Source organism: Nipponia nippon, unplaced genomic scaffold (assembly GCF_047370975.1).
Source record: "Nipponia nippon isolate SJK-2023a ecotype South Korea unplaced genomic scaffold, ASM4737097v1 scaffold_10, whole genome shotgun sequence".
NCBI classification, from domain to species: domain Eukaryota; kingdom Metazoa; phylum Chordata; class Aves; order Pelecaniformes; family Threskiornithidae; genus Nipponia; species Nipponia nippon.
Genome location: NW_028262291.1, coordinates 343,280 through 365,147, shown reverse-complemented (window position 1 = coordinate 365,147; position 21,868 = coordinate 343,280). Strand labels below are relative to the sequence as shown.

Here is a 21,868-nt window from a genome sequence, read left to right as displayed (position 1 = left end):
GCGCGACAGAAAGCTAGAACACAACAATATCGGAAGCGTTGCATTAGAAATACCCCCTCCGCTTTTCCTGTTGCACGGAAAGCTTTGGAGAGCTTGAACAGCTCTACAGGGATGAGAGGTCTGCGTTTTCGCACAGAAGGCTTGGGGTGGGCTTTTTTGCTAGTCCTTAAAAAAAAAAAAAAAAAGGAGATGCAGTTGGCCTAAAAACTCCAGCTGCGATACACTGCAGCTGTTCTCATGACAGAAGCCGACCCGTGAATCTTAGCGGGTCAGTTTTACATGAATATTGCATGCCCCGGGAGAGCCCGGAACTTTAATCACGACGACTGAAAAAATTCTTAATCACTGAAGAACTAAACTAAACGGAGCACATCTTCAGCTTTTCACCTCACAGGGACGGTCTTCAGAAAGCAAGCATCGACTCCTAAAAATACACAGGCAGGAACGCTTGCAAACCCTCCGCTCGCCCCCCCAGACCCAGATTTCGTGGAAGCCAGACACGGTGCCCCGCTGCGGAGCCCCGCCAGCCCCTGCTGCCTCCCCGCTGCGGAGCCCCAGCCCCGCTGCCCCGCAGGGAGTTGGAAGCCTCAGCGGACCCACGCAGCCAAAGGATCACCCAGGCTGGCTCGCGTCCTGCAAAGGCTGAGCGGCAAATCCCTATTGCAGGGACAGAAAACAGAGCTGGTGTGCGCAATTTTCAACCATTACGGGGCATTTGTAAAGGAGATCAACAGCCCTGTAAACAACTGCGTGCTGCGAGGCCCGAGGGATCGAGCCAAGATTGTTTTGCAATCCCCAAACTTCAGCGCTTACTTTAACTTTGGGACGCTCCACTCGGTTATACTGGGCGGTCGTGGTGCAGGGAAGGGTGCTGGCTTCGCCCCACTTTAATGCGACAATTTTACCTCCCAAATAACACTGTGAAGTTGAGGGTGATCGGAGCAGAACCGCGTGCCAGTCAGACACACACAGATGCTCCCCTACTTGCCCAGGGCCTTCGCGTTCAATGAGTCACTGCCATGCGCCCGTTTGTCAGGTTTTCTTTATTCTAGCATCACTTTTGCATTCCTACTTGTGCTAATGCGCTTTGGAACTCTGGTACATGAGACAAACTGGAAGATTTTCTTTAAAACAATTTTGATTTTTCTTTTTAAAGAAAACAGAAAAAAAGACAAATCTAAGCCACAGCGAAGGCCAGGACCACCGCCAGCCCCTGGGTGCAAACAGCAGCGGACCTGTGGGAAAGCCAAGGAGGCAGCAGAAAGCAGGGATTTTGGCCTTTCATTTGGAAAGCGCGAGATGGGGAAAGGCTAACGCCAAAAACTAAACTCCGTGGTAACAGGAACGTTGCACGGTGCCGGAGACTGAACACCAGTGCTCCCGGCAGCCACCCGCACGTTTCTCTCCTGCGGCCGATGGGAATGCTGGAAGCTTCACCCAAAGCCTCTACTCGCCTCCCTGCAGCGCACGCACCGCTGCTCCCCTCTGCGCTCACGCACACACTCGTAAGTCCACACGCCCCCAGTTTTGCACGGACACCACCACGCTCGCAGCCATACGGAGCGCGCACACGTACAGCTACCTGCGGGTGAGGTGGGTGCAGCATGCCGAGGCAGCCCGCGGGCACCGCTCCCCAAGAGGTGCCGCGAGTAACCGCTCCCCCCGCCCCCGCAGTCCCACCTTCCCACCTGCAGTCCCGGGGAGCGGCTCCCCCCACACAGGGCCGGCCACACGTAGCCACGGACAGCGACGCGCGCGCCGATGAGCGGCCACGCAAGTGTCGGCACATATACAAGATGCTCTGCAGATTACTGAACCCTGATGGCGTGACAGAAAGATCCCCCTCCCCCCTTCCCAAACATCACGTATTAAAAAAAAAAAAAAAATCCTACTGGAAAGTCCTGGAAGCAATTTGGAGCCTGAAATCCTCAAGGCTGCCGACAGGAGAGACCAAGGTGGAGCCGGGCCGTGAAGACCCTCTGAAGGAGAGGTGGTTACGGAGCCGAGAAGGAGGCAGGAGGTGTTCCTTGTTGTGGACTGAGGGGTCCAGGCTGGATCCAGATCCCACAGGGAGAGTCCTGGCCCAGCACTAGCCTCTGGGTGCAGCACCAGTTCTGGAGGGAGAGCAGACGGAGGCTCCCCAGCTCTCCGAGGCTGGGGCGAGAGGTCTGGATCAGTCCAGCCCCAGGTCCGAGTCGGACGACGACCTCTCTTCAGCCATATCGTGGATGGTGTTCTCCATGGGGGCCAGGTTGCCGCTCGGTGTGATGCCCATGGGCTGGATGACTTGCTCTCTGCAACCAGGGAGGAGAGGGGGGGAAGGCAACACAAATTTGCAGCAGACACTGAAGGAACAGACGAGTACTACAGCAGGAACGTGGGGCTTGTGGAAACTGGCCCAAGGCAGCCCAGAACAACCCCGGGCCACCTTCAAGGATCCCTTTTTAGACGTGGGGGACAGTTCCAGCCATAAGCCCTCCAGCACGCTGAGGCGATGGCTGGAAGCACAGTCCACAAGTGTGGCCATTCTCAGGTTCCCTGGAATAGGCTGAGTTTTAGGGTCCTGTTCTGTGCGTTACAGGATCCCCAGAGGAAAACTAGCGCTGGCATCAGTGCTCCTCTCCCTCTAACGCACGATAGAAATACACACAGTAAACGCGCTGCCCTTTTCCCTCCCGCCCTTGGGGTGGTCTGAACCCAGCTGCAGAGTCTGGGTTCTTCTCGGTGGCACCTATTAATGACGGATGAAAGGTGACTGGAGAAAGCACTCCTGCAGAGAGAGGGACTTGGTGGCACTGGCTGCCATCTGTCCCCACAACACTGCTTCCTATGGAGCAGCCTTGCCAGGACAGCGGCTGCTGTTCTTACGCAGCACGAGGCCAAACCTGGTGAGGCAGAAGGTGCTTGCAAACACAGTGCAGGCACGTAGAGGAATTTCACAGTACGCCATCATGTCAAAGAGGTGTGTGGGGCCTGCAGTGCCTTCCCCTGCAGGTAACCGAGCCCAGCTTAAGGAAGTATTTCCCCACGTATCTCCCCCACTCTCTCTCTCACATCCCTTCAGTCAGTGGCGGCCTTGGGAATACGCTCAAAGAAAGTTCTGTGACAAATGTCAGTCACAGACAGGCAGGTGTAACGCAGACATGAACATACACAGTTTTCTAGTACCTGGACAATTTGTCAAACATGTTGACTAACTTCATGGCTTCGTACTCCTTCTGCTCGTCAGTCATCCCTTCCATGGGGTTGGGTAGTTTCTCCTCGACGCGTCCCGTCACAGGGTTAATGCTGCAAAAAGAAGAGTGCGGCTGGGCAAAGGAGGGAGGTAAAGCAGAGGAGTGACAAAAGGGCTGCTTAAAAACCTTCTTTGCCTCTACTGAGCACAGGAACACGGTGGCATGGCTGATTGTCACTGCTGCGCATAGTTAGCCCCCAGCGCTATCGCACTGCAACGTGGTGCTTCCGACCTCTTTCTGTGTCCTACGCACAGTCGTCCCCCTTTACAAATCCCTACCATTTCTCTGGTGTGAACAACACCCCCATCCTGCCAATTCCACAGTGCGGTTTTAAACCAGGCGCACAAGGGCAGGTGACACTCCTTCCCTCTCCTTAAGTCAGGAGGCAAAAAGCTAACACAGAAAAGGAAAGCCCAAACCCAGCCTGGAGACCACATTGACCAGGATGCTAGAAAGTATGGGACCCTCAGCTGAGCACAGTCCTGCAGCGCTCCCTGCACACCCTCATCCTCGAGTTACCACCACCCACTAGCAGGCAAAGAAAACAAAAAAAAGAAAAAGAAAAAGCAGCAGCCAGCTCACTCCAGCAGCACAGGGCTCTGGAGATGGAGAGGAGTAATTGGCACTTGCAAACCCGCTGCCAGGAGGGACCACCCTTATCCCAGCACACAGGAAAAGCCTGTCACTGTACTGAGACGTGCGGATGCCAAAAAAGGTGCAAGATATGGATTAGAGGGGGATGTACTGCCACGAGCACACCCTGAACAGCTCTGGTGCAGAATGGGCTCTGGCTGAAGGAACCCACTTTGCTCTAGAGGCTGTCCCCAGCTGCAGGGACCCAGTATCTGCCCCGATGACCACCCACACCACGAGCAGCTCGGCCAGGGAGGCGTTTCGCCCAGGGAACAGGCGGAGAGGGTGGGACAGGACATCAAAGCTAGGGGTGAAACTGCTAAGTAATGCAGAAGGAAACGCGCACATGAAAGAGCAGGACAAGGGAGATGGCAGGAAGGTGGATGAAGAAAGGGACAGCGCAGGTGTGGGAAGAAGGTGTAGGAAGAGGGGGAGCAGACTTCTTTACTTGGGTTTTGCCTCTTTGTACTCCTCAGTGTCTGTGTCTTCATCTTCTGAGTACTCTCCCTCTTCCCGACCACCAGCCATGAGGCCTCGTGCTGCCAGGAGCCCAGCTGCATTCCCGTAACCCGTGTACTTCACAAACCGCGACACTGCCGGGAGAAGGGGAGAGAGACCACCCTGTGCTTCCCCTCCTGCCTCTCCAGCGCTCTTTGCTCCTGCATGCCCCAACAGCAAGATCCGTGCAAGGCCACGGAGACCCAGAAATGCCAACACTTCTCTGAACTCTGCGAGAGGGAGCAAGGCTCCCGCGCTGTGCGCCAGGAATGGCACGGGGCGGGGGTCTGAATGCAGGCCGGGTTGCCTGCAGGGCGTTGGGGTGTCCTCCAGCAGAGCTTTTCGCTCACTGCTGGCATGAGACAGCAACTCCTTCCCACAGACCACTTGGATACTCTCCACTTTTCCCTACTCAGGGTATCTGGCCCAAGGGAAGAGAGAAGCTCCTGTTGGCTGCAAAGGGTCACCCGTCCCACTCTCCCTGGCTTGCCCAGAGCCAGGCTCCAGGACTCCCTGTCACCAAAGCCCACGACAAGCCCCTGCAACTCACCGCTCTCCTTGCAGAGCACGAAGAGGAACTCTGCCGCGCAGTGCTTCACGTCCGTGTCGATGTGGGTCATCAAACGCACCAGCTTGTTCCGCAGCGAGTTCCCCACCTCCGGCCGATTCCTCACGTCCCGGAGCGGCGGCAGCACCTACGAGGCCACAGTGAGGGGTGATCAGTGGAGCTGGAACAGCAACGGCAGGTCAGACAGGGGAAAATGTACATGCGTTTTACAAATCGGTTAAAACAAATAAATCCACAGAGCGTGGGAGATGTGGAAAAAACACTGCGGGTACCAAAGGCCTCAACCACTCATATCAGAACCTAGCCGAGAGAGAGGAGGTCTGTTCGGAGGATGACAATAATCAGGTGTTTGCTATTCTCCTCTCTCCTCAGCGCAGCATCATTCAACTTCTGCTGAGCTACAGCATACCTTCGCCTTCAGGAACTTCCTCGTCTGGCGGTGGACTCGAGCGCTCTCAGTCAGCAGGTTCAGCACAGGAGTCAAACTCTCCTTCAGCTTGTGGCCCTGCAGAAGCGTCCACAAAACGAACGCCACGTTAGTCACACTGAGCTCAACCTGTCTGGCTTGTGGTGGCGAACATGCGTACAGACCATCAGGGAAACAGACGGACATCAAAGCTTTCCAGCTTCTGCTGCAGGAATCTCAGTGCTTCGTCACTCCTCAAGCAGGAGTGATGCCACTCCTGTGGCACGGCACTGCTAGAAACATTTGTGCAGGGCATCCGGAGTAGAGAAGTGCTGCAGTAAAATTTGGCGGCCCTTTGGAATAACTCCGGAGACTGAAAACCACAGCCAGCTTGAAAAGAATGCAAATTCAGGCTTCCAGAAGCTGCCCATCAGATCGCTATTGAGGGAAACAGAGCACCGATATTTCAATCGCCCAGCTAATCATCTACTGTTCAACCGATCTCACTACCTGCAGTCCATAAAGCAATGATGCAGTTACCCTCCCAGTCGACAGATGTTGTTTTAGTCCTGCCAACCATAACAGTTTGGCCTCTGCTCAAAACTGTCCCTTCCATAAAGGGACATCTCCGAATGAACCATGCCCTGCTGGTGCTCCTGTGGTGTTGGCACTGGGCTTTTCAAGGATGAATACAGGCTGAAGGAAAGGTGCCCTGCAGTGAACTTGTGAAAACGAGCAGTGACGAACTCACACGGCAGCCTCTCAACTTACCCTGTCAAGGCGTCGCTCTAGGAAATCCAGCAGGATGCTGACTGCATCCATGTTGACACCCATGTACTCAAGCGAGCCTGGCCGGACTTTCGGGGTCAGGAGGACATCCAGACATTTCAGGGGCAGGTTGCCCAAAAGGTTAACCGTATGACTGAACACATGAAAGAGAAGAGAAGAGAACACATAGTCATGGATCTCTGTTCACAGAAGTTCTTCAGCTATCCAGAAATGAAGGTTCATCACTAACTTCCAGGAGCATGAGGACCCTAATATCCAAGCTGTCTTTGGGCTGCATCCCAAGCTCCCCACACCACTAAAAGGGAATAAATTAAACTGCTTTTTGAGTAGTTGAACTATTTGCTGGGAGTCCAAAGAGACTTCAGCGACAACTGAGAAACCATCGATCTTGACACAGAGGCCAAGAAGGACCAATCTGGGCAGCCAAAGGTCTGGCTCTACGGTCTCCTGCTGCATCGCTCATTCTCACCCTGATGGTCAATGCAATGCATTCCCTAGGATTCCTCTGACTGTCGTTTTCTTGGGTGCAGGACGGTGTCCTCTGCTCAAAGCCGACACCCCTGGACCAATAACGCTCAGCAGTGCGACACAGGCAATTTCTCAGCCCGGCTCAAGAGACAGACAGTTAATTAAGGCCAGCCCATGGACTCTTTAATTAAAAAGTACCAAACATCTGCTCTGGCAAGTTGCCCACTGAAGCGGGTGGCACTGCTGGGGAGGTTGATGGATGCAGGATGTTGATACGGCCCTTGGGGTCAGGCAGGCCTGGAGAAAACGTTTCCTCCTGCAGCCCTGGAGGCTGTGGCATTAGCGCACGTAATCTGACTGTGGGAAGGGCAGGGCTATCTCCGAGTTCTAGCAGCATGAGGAACCTGCAGGCCAAACCAAAGACACCCGCTTGTCAGCAGTGACCTTAGCAATCGCCAAACAAGCAGAGGACGTTAATGCCAAGGTCAGGCAGGATCTGCCTTGAGGACACCCATTTCTAGTGAAGATCACGACCAAGTTATCTAACAAAGACCTGTGGAACTCCTCTGTCCGGTCCTCTCCATCAGCAGAGATCATGAGGCAGTGGCGCAGGAGGGCACCCAAGTGCCGGTACAACGCAGCATCTTCCTGGCCCCAAAACAGAAAACGAAAACCTTGATCAGCAAAAGGGATCCTCCGCGCCCCAGAGCCTGCTGCCCCTGCAGCCCACAGCCCCATCCCGCCCTCCGGCAGCCTGATAACTGGCAGCAGGGTGCGTGAGTGGAGGTAGCCTCCCAATTCTCCTTTTGAAGTCAACACACAGTCTTCCTGCTGCCCGATACCTTTCCCCTCACTCTACGACACTGAGTCAAGGGCTGGAAGAGGCCCCAAAACAGGCCCATGGATTAGCCAGAGATGTTCTCCATCACACCTTCCTTTGACCTTGCCCAGAAGCTGAAAGAGTACCAGGGCACGCTCAGAAGCGAGTTATCTGGGGGCTCCGCTCTCCCACTTGCGCAACAAATCGTGTCATTAAGAAGGAAAAATGCGCAACTTTTCAATTTTAATGCTCTAAAAGTCTCAAGGGTTAATGATGCATTGGATAGAGGCAGTGCTCTAGGGAGGAAGGTCCGGACACACGAGTCTCTTGCTACCCTTACACGTTCCCGGGGGCTGCATGAGGGCCAGTATGTAATACGAGGAAACGCAAGTGGAGAGGAAAGCCCGTAGTCAAGCCACAGCCCGGAGACACGCGAATGCAGTGGGGTGGGACACCCAAGGAGCTTACCTCGTCCACCTCCCTCTTGCTGGAATCAAAGGTGATATTGAAGAGCACTTTCAGGATCTCCATGGCTCGCTCCGTCTCCTGCCGAGGCAAAGGTGGGAGAAGTCCCTCCTCGGTGGCAACTTCGTAGGGGTCCATCCACTTGACACCAAGGGTCAGCTCCAGGGTATCTGTCATCAGGCTAATGCCCCTGAGCTCTTGGGCTAGCTGCTGCCGGATGTCCACTCTCAGCGCCGTCAGCAGGAACAGGAGACGCAGGTCAAAGAACTTGACCTCGTGAGGAAGGCTCCTCTCGTTGTACAGTTTGATGCGCTTGGCCAGGCCCACCACCAGCCGGGCTTCAGCTGTCAGCTCCTGTGCCCTAGGGCTGCTGAAGACAATGTTGCAGAGACATTTGAGGGATTCCAGGATTACATCCAAGTCTGGGACCTCCCGGATGAGCTCCTCTGAGTAATCAATGCCAGCGTGCCTGGAGAGGGTCTTCAGGCCTTCCTTGGTGGTGAAAGGGTCAAGGCAGTATTTGTCCCGGGACAGGATGCGGATGCTTTCCAAGCACGTGACTTGGCAGGACGGCTGCAGCTCTCTTTCCAGGAACTTGATCAGCAGCTGGGCCATTTTCTGTGCGGTTGGAAACAAGCAATGCCTCATGCACCGACACTTCACGGTGCTCCCCCACCACCCTGTAATGCTCTGCCCTGAAAAATGTGAGCGCCTTCTAGAGATAGGCCTGCTAATGGCTCTGGTTCAGGTGTACGCTCGGCAGCACTCGGGAAGCGTTTGGCTCTGGCATCTGATCCTGACCCAGTTCGAGCAAGGACACCCAGCAAGAAACAAAAGAACAGCTGGGAGAGGGTATCAGATGTAAGGGGAGAGTATGAACAGGCAACTGCTACCATTGCACATTGTAGCTTCACCCACGGTTAGGATGGTTCAGGCTAACACGGTTTACTTGACAGCTGCATTAAGCTAAGAGAGGGCAGGTCAAAAGAGTCCCTTATGGCTTCACTGAGGAGCAACAACCAATTCACCAGAAGTTCTGTGTTCCCACCCAGAGCCTTAACACTAGGGAGGCATCTGCTTTGGGTGCTCCAGAAACAGCCCGAGAAAGTTTAGAGGTGCGTCAGAAAACTGCCGAGGGAGGGGAAAAGGACCCAAGCGAGGCGAGAAGAGCACATGGTGCCCGAGGAGAGGAGGTGAAAAGGCCTCAGGAGATTCAAATAAGTAGTACCTCCCTAAACCTCAGTGCTGTCTGGAGACCTACTAGCCCAGATCCTCAGTAGGTACAGACGGGCAGAGCTCCACTAACACCAATTCGCAGCGGCTGGAAGTCCAGCCCTTGCGGCTAACAGCATCAGATGTGACAGCAAGCAACGGAAGAGTACAAGAGCAAAGGTAAGGCTTCACACAACCAAGCGCAGCTTGGTTCGAGCCACGCGTAGCAACACCTCACGTTACACTATAATCCACCGCATCGACTTTCACGCCTTGGTGAGGTAAGGTCCCACGAGATCTCTCTAGCATCACACCGCATCAGAGCGCGTGTCTTTCCATGCATATTACAAGAGTGACAGAATCCAAGATTACAAGGTTTGCTATCACGCAGTGTAATTGGCTTAACACAGCCTAATCAGTTATACCTCATAATAATAAAAAGACTGAGGGAAGGAATGAAGAAAAAAGGAATTTTAGTCCTTAATGTGAGGCTGGCAGAACTGAACAAGGCTTAGACCATGAAGTATGCCCCACAATCACAGCCTTGAGAAGCAAGGAAGTACAGTCATTCCTCTTCTTCCATACGAGGAGACAGACAGAGAAGTTGACGATACAGTCGTAAGTAACCAAAGCCTCTGACTGACTCAGGTTAAAGAGATCTCAGAGCTCAGGCCCCGAGCTAAACCTTCAGAAGAACTGAGCACCAGGAACTAGATGGTGATGCTCAATCCGTATTTCGTGACATACGCCCCAAAAGCGGAGCACCCCGAGGCTGTGCCTGAATTCACAGCCTGTGTAACAGTCCCAGCTCAAACAGCAAGTCAGTGCAAGGCAAAGTGCTCAGATCTTGTGAGATCTGGTCCTACGCATCAGGCTGTAGCTGGAAAAACTTCATGCTAGCATTAGCTGGCAATAGCACGGACAAAAGAGGTCCCGTTCTCCACCCTGGCTGCCTGGTCCACACCTGATGTGCTAACACAGCCATTAGTGCAATCCACCAATGAACTGGACCACAAAACTGATCCAGCTGGAAAATAATCCAGGAAAAAAAAAGTGTTGGTCTTTAGGCATATCAGCCCACCAACCCTGTGCAGCCAGGCAAAGGTCTGCCCTGGCATGAAAGACTGCAAGAGCAGAAATGAACAGGCCGGCGCGTTCCTTTCCACCGAGTGCCAGATTACGCCAGCTTAAAGTATCTGTTAATATACAGCCTTAGTCAAACCCCGCAGCTGGCTCCCAGCAAAACCACTTACCCTCTAGAGGTCTGCATGTTGCTATGATCTTTGCCTAGCAGACTCATGCCACAAACACAAAGGATCACGTTTTTATACACCTGTGGCTGAGACTATATGCATCCCGGAACCCAAAGGGCTTGCTAATGCTGGAAGAACGCTGGCCTTTATCCTAAACCACCAACTACTGATGGAAAAATTGGAGGCAGATGCTCTGAGCACACCATTCCCTAACCAAGTTAATGAAAAACCACTCGTTTCTTTCCCTGTAGGAGCTGCCACCACCAAGCCCTGCTGGACACGAGTACGGAGCAGCAGATTTACCCATCTGCCTAGAGGAAGAAACCAAAGAGCATGCCTACCTTCCTCTCTTCCCGCTCCTCATCGTCAAAGGTGAAGCACTGAGACTTCTGTGGGGGCAAAACAGAAACAATCAAAATAAAGCAATAGGTTAAAAATCCACAAAACTGTTCCCCCCAGGCCATTCAGCTGGAAAGCAGCAAGTCTAAAAACACACTGCAAAAGCAAACCCATCTTCTCAAGAACAGTCCCCGCCGGCACCGAGGCAGGGAACCAGCGCGGCAAGGAGCGCCACAGTGCTCGGAGGTCTACGGTGTTCGTGGCGCTCCTAAGAAGCGGCCCGAGCTCCTGAGGAACAAGGCAAAAGGAAAGTTTCCCTGCCACTGGGGTTTTCGTTTCAGCCCTGCCTTTTCTTTCCACCGCTGTTCCTACTCAGGCAACTCCAACTACGTGCCTCACAACTAGGGGGGGATGAATCTGGTTTGAAAAGCACAGACATGGACCATGCCACCGGGTCTGAAGTGCTTTCCTTGAGTGAGATCCCCACTATTCTGGAGGCCCCTGTTTCTCCTCCTTTTTCATCCTTGAAAAACATTTGTGATGAATATCACCCGTTGCCCTCTCCCACATCATCACAATCCAAATATCCTGCCATAGCCATTGATTCCTCTGCGCAGTGACACCACCAAGCTGTGCCTACACATTTCTCCCCTTGATATTTACTGTTCCTTTTCCTGACTGAAAGAAAGTACTGTCTCCTTGTTACTTGCGAACAGATCCCTGTGGTTATTTAGGTCTTGTTCTTTAAGTACAAGAGACCTGATCTCTACACCTCCATCACGTTCCTTTCCTTAATAAACAGTCCTGATCTTTGTTCTCAGGAAACATTTCTGCGTTCCTCCCTACTCTGGCTGTTCTTCGATGGACACTCTCCTCTCTGGCTACATCTGCTTCCAATGAACCGGACAGCACAGGGGATCACAGGTGCCCTGGTGAAAAGCAGCACTTCCCAGTGAATGAGGCAATCCTCCTTTACACCAAGAGCACATTTGGTCCCAGCTTTGAGAATGAAAATGTTTAAAACTTATAGAACGCTAGTTACATATGTATAGATACAGCTAGATCTAGAGAGAGATGCGGGTATAATTGTATCATCATTCTCCCATCATTTTCTTAGCGCTCGCCGCCACCTTTTACTGAGTTACACTGCTTACACTTACAGAGCTGCTCGATAACAGCAATTAGCCCTACCACAATCACTCACTCTTATACTCCGGACTTATTCTGCTCTTGAGTAACCGCAGCTCATGGCTATCCTATCCATAGGCCTGACCAGCTGAGCTTCTCTCCCACTGTATTTATCCCCTCACAAGTTGTCCAGCTGTCTAACTCTACCCGATTCCCTGCCCAGGGAAGCCTGGGACTGACCGCACTGAGCTTTTCCAGATCACGGGTGTTCCCTGACTTGCTCACTCTGCAACTGTAGATTCCCCTGCCGTTCACCCCTTTTTTTACATGCTGCCAATTCCTGTCTGCTTAAAAGCAGAAGATACAGTTTGCAGATCAACGGTGTCGCAGTCACCAAGATCCCAGGGAGGGCTTTGGTCTTTCTAGCCTAGAGCAAGCCGTGACGGACAAAGCGATGCCGACACGCTGCTGGAGAAACCTCAGGCGCGGGGGCCGGACAGCTGTACGCCTGCAGCGCGGTGCCGGGGCTGCCCTCTCGTGCTTCAGCGCCGCGAGCTGATCCGTGCACAGGCTGCTGCAGCACGTTACGAGGAACTGGCGGTTCAGTCCTGGAACCGATGTGCTCTGCAGACAGCCACGCCACTTGTTCTTTTCCTACTGCATCTTCTTTGCGGGCTCCTGTAATCTCATTCGTGCATATTTTTGCCATACCTGTGCTTTTGCTTTAGCTGTAGTTTATTCCTGGCAATCAAAAATTGACTGCGTATGCAATAGTGAATTAAAAAGTATCACCAGAAAAAGGATAGAGTACCATCAATTTTTACAGTAAAAAATGATGCAAGGAAGTTGCTTAGTTCATCTGCAGTTTCATAATCCTCTTTGATTGCTCCATTTCTTCCAGACGGGCTAGCAAAACCACTGACATGCTCGCAAGTTTCCTACGCTTGATACACCGACAAAGGATCCAGCTGGAGGAATTCGACAGGAAACATCGTGGTTTGATGCCTCAAGCTGGTTACACACCGAACTCTGCTTGCACTCCTAATTCCTCCAGCATTACACCTGCTGTAGGTGATGTGAATCCTGCAGACCGTCTTTAACAGGGCCCCGCTCCTTCTTAGCCAATACCTCCCCTGTTTCAAAACCGACTGCTGGAAATAGTTGCACACACTCTCTCTTGCACACTCGTGCAAAATATTCACAGGTTGTCCCCGCTGGCTTCCCACCTACTCAGGAATGGTGCAGAATGAGTCACGGAGATCTGCAGGGCCAGCCCTACCCCGGTGGAAACCCTCGGAAGGAAATTTCCCTGACAACCAGAGTCTATTTCAAAAGGGATTTACCCTCACAGATAATCTTTTGCCTCTTTAAGGCTGGAAACACTTTCATTGTTGCTTCCCAGCCATTCTTTTTTTGATAATCTGTATGCATTCTTTACTTCTTATTGTCAGCTTTCAGATCAGGCACCTGTACCGAATTCCAGCAGCTCGTCCCTGTCCACCTCTAACGATCTTTTACTTGCAAATCACGACAACCATTCCACCTGCAGCTCCGCCCCAGCCCTCAGTTTTATTACCTCCAAACTTTGCCTTAAAATAAAAGCTCCTCCTATTGGTCTTCACACTGATGTTTATTTCCCTGCCAAGTTTTACTTGGGATCTGGATAATAATAATAATAATAATAATAATAATAATAATAATAATAATAATAATCCCTTCTACATGCTTTACTTCCAGTATACAAAGGAACCAAGATAAAGAGAGGCTGCTTAGCTGCTTCCTAGCAAAACATCAAGCAATAAACCATCTGCAAGTAAAAGACGAAGCAGCCTGTAACATCTTTATGGCAGTAACGCAGACAGATGCGCTCAGAGGAGACAGACTGGGGACAGCCGGATGGCACAGAAATCCCACAACATGGCCAGCCTGCTTGCAGGCTTGTAAACAGCAGCAGCCGCCGTCAGGCAGAGGCCTGACGCTCACTCACCTCCTGGTTGTAGATCTGAAGCACCTTGAGAACCGTGTCTTGCTCCCCACTTTCCACGGTGGCTACCACAGCCCTGAGCTCCATTATCGCAACAGCTCAGCTACAGCAGGAGGCGAAACCAGGAGGAAGGGGAGCGAGGGGGCTTCACGGGCTCCAGGATAACGCTGATGCGCAAGGCCCTCGAGACACAGATATCTGAGAGGGAGAGAGAAAGGGGTGGGGAAAGGAAGGAGGGAAAAAAGCCAAAAGACAAAAAAACCCAAGTGAGATTGCTCACGCTGTTGCATCCGTAAAAGCAGAGCAGATGGATAACCCGAGTAAAACCAGCAGCCAGCTTCCTCTCTCTCCCTCTAATCCTCCTCTTCCTCTTTGCTTTTCAACGCTTAATATATGCCCTCCCAGTAAAGCACCCAGGGAAAGCCTTCCCCCCACCCAGCCAGGGGATTAACACAGAGCAGATAACAGCAGCTCCCCAAAATAGCTCTCTGCCTCCTCCTCCCCTGGCTGGCCTGATTTCTGTTACTGCACAGGAGGGGAAGAAAAAACATCCAGAAACATTCCTGTGGAGTAGAAGGGGATGGAGGGGGAAGCCAGGCAGACCGGGAAGCATCCTCCGGGCTCAAGGCGGAGCTGCCTTTTCAGGTGGTGGAAAGAAAGGGATCATTAGGATTTCGTTGCAGTCGCTGTGCTGCGCGGCCGGTGCCCGAGACAGGCCAGGTCACGGCAGATACGCCGCACAGGCGGTGAAAACGCACGTACGGGGGCGGCTGGCCTCCGCCGCCCAAGCCTCTGTACCACTGCCGGAGACAACGCGCCTCACGGTAGTAACGCAAACGAGCGGGTGCGCAGAGACGCAGCTGATGAGATTATTTTAGACCCAGGCACAAGTTTAACGGCTCGTAGGGCCACGCAGGTCCACAGTGTCGGCAAGTAACTCCTAACGATGGAAAATCCAGCAAACCGGAGTACCTACGTGAGCTCGTACCTCTGTCCAGGCTCGGTGTAGCTACGCACCGTGCGCTGCGATGGGTCACGCCTAACGACGGGAAACCCCGCCGGCCGCGGGGGCCAGCTCTGCGCCGAGAGCCCGCGGCGCTTCGGGCGACCACAGCGGGTTACTCGCCTGCCCCCGCCTGCTGGCAGCCGGCACACGGCGAGCAGCGGAGGCCGGGCTGGCCCGGGCGGGCGGCGAGGGAGCGGGCGGGCTCCGCTCCGTGTCGGGGGGGCGGCGAGAGCAGGCGGCAGCATCTGCCCCGCTCCCCGCCTCGCCCCTCACACGGTCACCTCCTTCCCCGGCCGCTTTTTGCGCCTTGCAAAACCCCTTCAAGCCCTTCTTTGGCCCCAAAACAGCTGGGCCCGGTGCTGGCGGTACCTGCGGCACGTAATCCCTCGGAGACGGCCGGAACGGGCCGGGGCGGCGGGGCCGGGCCGGGGCACGGGCGCTCCGGCTGCCGCCCTCCCAGCCCCGGCGGCGGCCTCGGCCCTGCGGCTGGGGGCCGGCCCGGGGAGGGGGAGGCAGCCGGGCGCGGCGGCGGGCTGGGGCGGGGAGGGAAGCGCCGCCACCTTCCTCTCCGCCGCCCCGGCCTCCTGCCTCATTTCCTGGCCCCGGCCCTCCCCCGCCCGTGCTCCGCCGCCGCCGCCGTGCGCCCGGGGCCGGCCGGGGGACGGGGCCGGCCCGCAGCGAGAGGCCCGCGGGGCCCCGGGACCAGCCGGGAGCGGAGGAGCGGCCGCCGCCCCGCCCGGGAGCCAGGCGCCCGCCGCGGGGGGAGCGGGGAGGAGGGCGGCGGACATTTTGCGGAGGCGGGGGCCGGCGCGGCTCCGCCCGGCGAGGCGGGGCCGGTGGCCGCCATGGCGGAGTGGGGCCGAGGTGAGGGGCCGGGGGGCGGCGGGGGTCCCGCGCCGTGGGTCCCCCGCCGTGGCCGTTCGGGGGGCGGCTGGGCGAGGGACCCCGCCGCCGCTTGAGCGGCCCGAGGGGAAGCGGGCGCTCCCGCCGCCATTTGGGAGCCGCCTCAGGCCTGCGGCCCGGGGCGGGGGCGGCCCGTGGGCCCAGCGCCCCCGGGGAGGCACGGCCGGGAGGGCCCCGGCGCGGCTGAGGCGGCCTGGGCCCCGGACTTGCTGGGTTTCGCCCCAGTCCCGTACTGGGGCAGCGCCGGGGCACGAAGCCCCTGTGCTGCTTCGAGCCGCTGGGCCGCGGTGGCGGCTCGGGCGCCTGTCGGGGTTTCTGGCCCGCTCCCTTTGGGGAAGGCTTGGTGTGTTCTCGTCAAAAAGAGTTGGGAGCGTTTCGTGGCGCAAACCCCGCGGGGCCGCGGCGCGAGGAGGCGGCTGTAACAGCCTCCGTGGCAAGCCAGAGACCGGTCGGGCAACGAGCTCGCTCTGCCTCGCCCGCCACGTTGGGTGAGCAGATACACCGGTACTTGTATCAGGCCAGATAAAACTCATTCTCCTCTTTCCCCCCCCCAGGTCAGAGTCCAAATGCCGTGGAGGATATGCTGGACGTAGAGAACAAGCGTATGGCAGACAGCCTCGCCAGCAAGGTCACCAGGCTGAAGTCGGTGAGTCGCCGAGCTCGCGCCAGGTGCCGCGGGGAAGGAACGGGCATCGGCTGTCCAGCTTGTTCGTGCAGGGTCTTGCTGGAGATGCAAGCCTGGGGCCAATACAGAGGGCTTCCTATGTATTCATGACTCTTAGTTGTGGGCGATATAATGGTTAACTTTCACTTGTGAAATGCCCGGGACAGCTTTGTAAATTTCCCCTTTCCTTTGGAGGTTTAGCGACATCATCTAATGGGAATGATGTGGGTTTTGCGGCACTCAGGGAAGGAGTTTTAGGCACAGGGAGAAGCATAAAGGCTGCAGAGAGGGGGATCGCTAAGCACTCCTCCTCGGGAAAAAGGTCGCAATTAGTTTTGAAAAATACACGTCTCTATGTGAGTGATGTTCGTAAAGCTAGTTTGCTCCTACTAACATTAAATACTTTGATTTAGAGCTTAATAGAAGTCAGTGACTCGCCTTGTAGAAGGGAAGACTCTGCATTCCTGCTGTTGTGTCCCAGCGTTTAAATGCTCCTGTCCTGTACAGGACAGTGTCAGACAGTCAAGCTTTATTTTCAGCGCTCCAGAGCTGAAAAAGTTCAACAACCTGAAACCAAAATGAGAATCGTGTTTTGTTCCTCGACCGAACAAGCCTCGGTCCATCTGTGTAGGAGACGGAGAAGCAGCGGCTTGCTTTTCTAATGTGCATGTCAAATGTTACCAGCACTAGATGCGTTAGAGGCTCTCTCTACATTAAAAGTTCATTAATAACCGTTTCCTCCCTCATCCTGCGTAGCTGGCTCTGGATATTGACAAAGATGCTGACGACCAAAACCGTTACCTGGATGGCATGGTAAGGAACCCCTGAGATGGAAAAAGCGTGGCTTTTTTGGGCTGGCTCTCAGCAGTTACCTTGACTGTGAAAGTTTAATAGCAGTTCAAAGTTAGCAGACGAAGTTAGAGCCCAGTGGTCGGTTTGGCAAACCAGGGAATGTAACTAAACCCGTTTCCAGTGGACTCCTTGATTGATAAACATCAGGTACTGAGCAGCTGCGGGTATCGCTTTGTCCGAACGGGCGACGCGGAGATGAGCTCCTTACTGGGATTAAAGAGCTGCCTCCTGTGGGTAATGCTGGGAGATGGGCCTGTTCCTCAGCTGCTCCCGTGATTTTTGGTATTGCTGTATAAATCTGTCGGGGTTCCTTACTGTAACACCTGAAACACAGACTGCCTGTCAGGGCTTTGTAGTTCCCTGACGTCTTTGGAAGGAGCAAAGCTGATGCTCTGCGTCCACTCAGGTTGTTCAGCGCCCTGTTCTGTCAACTTTCTGACACACAACACCCGATAAAACCAGAATCGCTTTCCAGGGTAATCTGCCTCTTAAGCTGTGGTTGCTGATGGAAATCGCAGTGCCCTGGGGAAAGGCCAGAATAGCCCATTCCTGGAGCAGAGGGGTTACCTGCGAGGCTTTTTAGGAGAAAGGTAATTCGTTAACTGAATTGCGAGAGGAAGGGAATCCAGGCCAGAGATTTGAGAAGGAGATTAGCGCCGTAGCACTGGTGCTTGGAGAGCCTTTTCTGCACGTGCTGGGTGTTGGAGAGCTGGTGCGTGGAAGCGAGAGAAAAGATAATTGTAGTGTTGAAACCAGTTGAGTCAAAGGTGTAAGCTCAGCTTGGAAGCTTAATAACAGTGTATGCTGACAGTGTTGGAGTGTCTGAAATGGATATTTGCTCAGCCCGAAAACTAGGAGAACGGAGAATCAGAATAAAAGGTGTAATGGCAAGAGACCGTAAAGAAGAATGCCCCAGTCAGCATGAAATTGTGCTTCTGTTACAGAGAAGGTTTTGAAGCATTTCGGGAGCAACATGAGCAGAAGCTCCAAGTAGTTTGTGGATAAGGAAACCAGACCCGAAGTCAAAATGAATATGCCTAAACTGCATTAATTGGAGAATTGTTTGCCACCCTTTGGTGGAGTTGCACACGCTGAAGAAAAAATAGAACTAATGGCAAGAAATGGCACCTTTTTCTGTGCTCGTGAGCCCGCCCCGGTGTACATTAATGGCACCAGCTTCACGTAGGGACATTTCCTTTGGATGAAGCGTTCACTTGCAGAGTCGCTGTTAAAAAGCTGTTCCAGGCAGGGTAAGCGGCGTAGGTACAACTGAACAGTCCAGCAGCAGGTAGCCTGACCCTGTTTTAGAAGAGGGGAGGCAGCTGGGGAGGCCTCTGGAACAGCCCTTCCCCTGTCCTTTTCGTTTCCCTGTGTTGGGCGTGGTGGGAGCGGTGCCGCTCCTGGAGCCAGAGCACAGGAGGGGAAGGACGTTCCAAGAGACGCGGTGAGCGCGGAGACACGGACAGCTGCTGTGCAAATGTTTTTTAGCCAGGAAGGGGGAGATTCCTCAGGGCTATATTCATCTGTTTATAATGCTTCCATCTCAATTTTCTTTCCCATTCAGGATTCGGATTTTATGAGCGTGACTGGCCTGCTAACTGGCAGTGTGAAGCGTTTCTCCACCATGACACGGTCCGGGAGGGATAATCGCAAGTTGCTCTGTTCTGTTTCAGCAGGACTGATTGTTGTTTTCTTCATCCTCTACTATCTTGTGTCCAAAGCAGGGACTTGAGCTTGGTGTTCGGCACGTTTTACAGAACAAAAACCACAACGATTGACAGACTTGTCCGACGCCTTTCGCAGTCTGCCCTGGGGTGGAGTCTTTGAGATGTTCCAGACAGACCTTCCAAATAACTTTTCCTTCCGCTGCCGCCTTGTCATTGTTCTGGCTGGTCTCAGACATCCCTTTATCAAATGAGTATCTTTGACTTTAAACGGATTTTCATGTATAACACGATTTTGATGTTGTTCAACGCTTATACCTTTATCTCTTGCCCTGTTGTCCACGTCTTGCAGCCTATTTTGAAGGGCCACTTTTCTGTTACCTCCCTTACTGATATTTGGTACTAGGCTCGTGAGGACACGTGGCTGGCAAATCCAGAGACTTGTCGATACTCAAAAGTTTAATAAACCGGCCGAGCTTTGGAAGCTGTAGAGTTTAGGATGCTGATTTACGAGATCTGGCAGTATGAACGTGTGACTTACATTCCAGTGTGGCCGCTCGGCTGATACCTGGTCTCAGTTTCCCCTTGACTTGGAGACCTGTTCGTATCCTGGGTGTCCCTGGGTTGAAATGAAATCTGAACTGCTTTGAAATGAAATTAGCAGTAGATCTGGACCCTGATACTCTCTAATTGCTGCAGTGAAGAGTCGCAGAGGAGGAAGACTTCATTTAAATGCTAGCTTGGTCTTCTTGATCATCCTTCTGGGTAAAGCCGGGGATGAACCCTGCAAGAAAGGAGGGGCAAAGTCCGTAAGCCACCTTGATTTACACACATACGGTATCTTCCAGTGCTCCCTTAGACTATTAAATCAGTGTAAAGAAAATCCGATAGCAAAAGGTCCAGGTAATTTCAGTTGTTACGGTACCCTGCTATTAGAGCACTGTGGGACGACGTTGTGCAATTAAAGGCAGAGGTTGAGGTCAAGGGAGACTCCTAAACAGTGCTGCTGGGGTAGTGGTGGTGGGAGGTCAAGGAAGGATTTGGTTGGAGGGCTGATTTGCTTGTTTATTTATTCATGTAGAAGGTAACCTGAGAAACTCTTGCTTTGCCTTTCATAGCGCTTTGGGGACCCGTGCCTGCGATGCTCGTGAGGGGCGTGGCAAGGCACGTCCCTACAGTTCTGTTTACAAAGCAGTCGTTCCCGCTGAACGCGCGGCGCATGCCAGATGTCCTCTCCCGAGGTGGCACACGCAGCTCCGGGAGCGCCGTAGCTGGGAACTCCATCTTCCCTTCACCCTCCCTGCCTTTCGCTGGGCTGCTCACCGGGCTGCTCGCTCGCGTCCCGACCCCAGCTGTATTCTTCCGTAGCTCAGTTATTTTAAGTCTGCCTATGATTGAAGCAAGAGATCTGTAACTTTAAAAATACTGTGCCTGTTGGGAGAAAGAAAAAAGGATTTAAAATAAAACACTCTTTCTCTCTTCAGACCAGCCTCCGCTGCCTGTGCTATAACCCTGTCACTTCCCAGAGCAGCCGAGCAGAGCTGCTGTGTTTCATCTTGTCTGTTGTCTGTACCAGCTGCTCCCCTGTTCTGGTTTTCCTTTTTGAAAGTCTGTGCCTGTTTGGTTCTCTTACCTTCCTGTAACGACCACCTCTGCGGGACTAAAGCATTCCTCCTCTGATTTTGCAGTCTTCCTCCTCTCCAGCAAGCCTATATTCATCAACGGCTGGGTGCTTCCCTTGGCCTTCCCCTTGTGCCCATTAGGAATTCCTTTGTCCTGGGCTAACCCGGGCCCAGGTCTGGAAACGGACCGTGTCGTCCTTTATTCCAGCTGTACCAAACTGCAAACAAAATACCACCCTAACTGGATTAGGCGCCTTTTTTTGCCACATTTGGGAAAAAACATGCAGGGAAGGCGGGCAGAAAGGAGGCAGCAACGACTTTCTCTGGTTCTGCGTCCTGCTTCTCCGGTAAGGTGGGGCAGCTCCAAACTCCTTCCGTTTGGGAGAACGACGGGTGAATCGATCGAGTTGGTTTTGGTTTTCTGAAACAGAAGACTGATGAAAGGCCACTGGAACAGCCTGGTCTTCATAACAGTGGTGGTTTTGGTTGGCTTTTACTGTTGTAAATAAAGCTCTGGTTTTAGAATTTTTTGCTGGAGTGTTTTTTCCTGGTGCTTACGTGTTAGCAAGGCTCACCACCAAGGTCAGATCGCTCAGCTGTTCTGCTTGCGCTGTAGGGAACCTGCTGCCTCAAAGCCCAGTTGCACCGTCATCCCGAGAAACAGCGCATCTTCATTGAACTGGAATAGGGCGGTTTGGGCAGAGCCGCCCGGGCTGGGAAGGAGCTCTCTCTGATCCTTTGAATTCCTCTAGAATTCAAAAAAAGGATTTTAAAAAATATGTCTTTATCTGCGTACGGAGTCTCGTTTCAGGAGCCGGTTATAGCACCGTGTAACCGTGCTCGACCCTCTGAAACTCAGAGCTGCAACATTGGGAAGTTCTTGGAAAAACTGAGTTTGGATGCGTAACCCGAAGGCACGTTGCAAAAGAACCTTGCGCAGCAGCGAAGGCGCCGAGGAAGTGCAAAGTCTGAGAGAAGAAAGAATTCAGAATACAGGTTAATCCCACCAACAGCAACGCAGAAGTTGAAAGCAGCACAGGGGCGCGGGATCAAACGTGTAGCAGCATTACCCGTGGGACAAACGCTTGAAGGCATCCCGCCACCCAGCCCTTCCGTGTTATCTAAATATTCCGGTGTTTGTTTAGTCTGTGGATTTGCTTTCCTGCTCGCCCATTACAATGTTTCTTCTGAGGCGTAAATATTAGAGAGAGCAGCTCTTACACACGCACGCACCCCCCCACACCCCCGGCTCAAGGCGAATAGGCAAAACGTTTGGGGGTGTTTCGATGGAAGTTGTAACAAACCGAGAATTAGCGCTCGGATGCGCGCTGCTGTTTTAGGCGTGGGTTTGCAGCGCC

The 21,868-nt window shown here is 53.5% G+C and overlaps 2 protein-coding genes across 6 annotated transcripts; one reads left to right on the top strand and one right to left on the bottom strand.

The window, feature by feature from the left end:
- Positions 1-1,024: 1,024 nt before the first annotated feature.
- On the bottom strand, positions 1,025-15,311 carry RIC8A (RIC8 guanine nucleotide exchange factor A). 3 transcript variants are annotated; one of them, XM_087739067.1, is made up of 11 exons: positions 15,175-15,311; positions 13,803-13,997; positions 10,690-10,737; positions 7,887-8,501; positions 7,152-7,246; positions 6,113-6,263; positions 5,345-5,440; positions 4,918-5,062; positions 4,318-4,462; positions 3,169-3,288; positions 1,025-2,294 (listed from the first exon to the last, which is right to left on the bottom strand). In XM_087739067.1, exons 2-11 carry the CDS (start codon positions 13,884-13,886, stop codon positions 2,174-2,176), a joined length of 1,620 nt encoding a protein of 539 aa, XP_087595193.1. In that variant the 5' UTR covers positions 13,887-13,997; positions 15,175-15,311; the 3' UTR covers positions 1,025-2,173. The 3 variants fall into 3 exon arrangements, with proteins under 3 accessions (XP_087595193.1, XP_087595202.1, XP_087595205.1); XM_087739076.1 differs by lacking the exon at positions 15,175-15,311 and adding an exon at positions 14,788-15,146; XM_087739079.1 differs by lacking the exon at positions 15,175-15,311 and adding an exon at positions 14,080-14,702.
- A 189-nt stretch (positions 15,312-15,500) lies between these two features.
- Positions 15,501-20,371, top strand: BET1L (Bet1 golgi vesicular membrane trafficking protein like). Of its 3 annotated transcripts, XM_087739106.1 has the most exons (5): positions 15,501-15,669; positions 16,263-16,354; positions 17,129-17,185; positions 18,789-18,856; positions 18,949-20,371. In XM_087739106.1, exons 1-5 carry the CDS (start codon positions 15,651-15,653, stop codon positions 19,049-19,051), a joined length of 339 nt encoding a protein of 112 aa, XP_087595232.1. In that variant the 5' UTR covers positions 15,501-15,650; the 3' UTR covers positions 19,052-20,371. The 3 variants fall into 3 exon arrangements, with proteins under 3 accessions (XP_087595232.1, XP_087595240.1, XP_087595250.1); XM_087739114.1 differs by having other exon boundaries at positions 18,789-20,371; XM_087739124.1 differs by lacking the exon at positions 17,129-17,185 and having other exon boundaries at positions 15,538-15,669.
- The last annotated feature ends 1,497 nt before the right edge of the window (positions 20,372-21,868 follow it).

What these genes read in the sequence shown, in the direction of transcription:
- RIC8A (XM_087739067.1), bottom strand. Translation starts at nt 13,886, where the DNA reads ATGGAGCTCAGGGCTGTGGTAGCCACCGTGGAAAGTGGGGAGCAAGAC. An exon ending in GGAAGTTCCTGAAGGCGAAG is followed by an intron (nt 5,063 to 5,344) that starts GTATGCTGTAGC and finishes GTGGCCTCGTAG; the next exon opens with GTGCTGCCGCCGCTCCGGGA. An exon ending in ATGTTTGACAAATTGTCCAG is followed by an intron (nt 2,295 to 3,168) that starts GTACTAGAAAAC and finishes CCCTGGTTGCAG; the next exon opens with AGAGCAAGTCATCCAGCCCA.
- BET1L (XM_087739106.1), top strand. An exon ending in AGGTCACCAGGCTGAAGTCG is followed by an intron (nt 16,355 to 17,128) that starts GTGAGTCGCCGA and finishes CATCCTGCGTAG; the next exon opens with CTGGCTCTGGATATTGACAA. An exon ending in ACCGTTACCTGGATGGCATG is followed by an intron (nt 17,186 to 18,788) that starts GTAAGGAACCCC and finishes TTTCCCATTCAG; the next exon opens with GATTCGGATTTTATGAGCGT.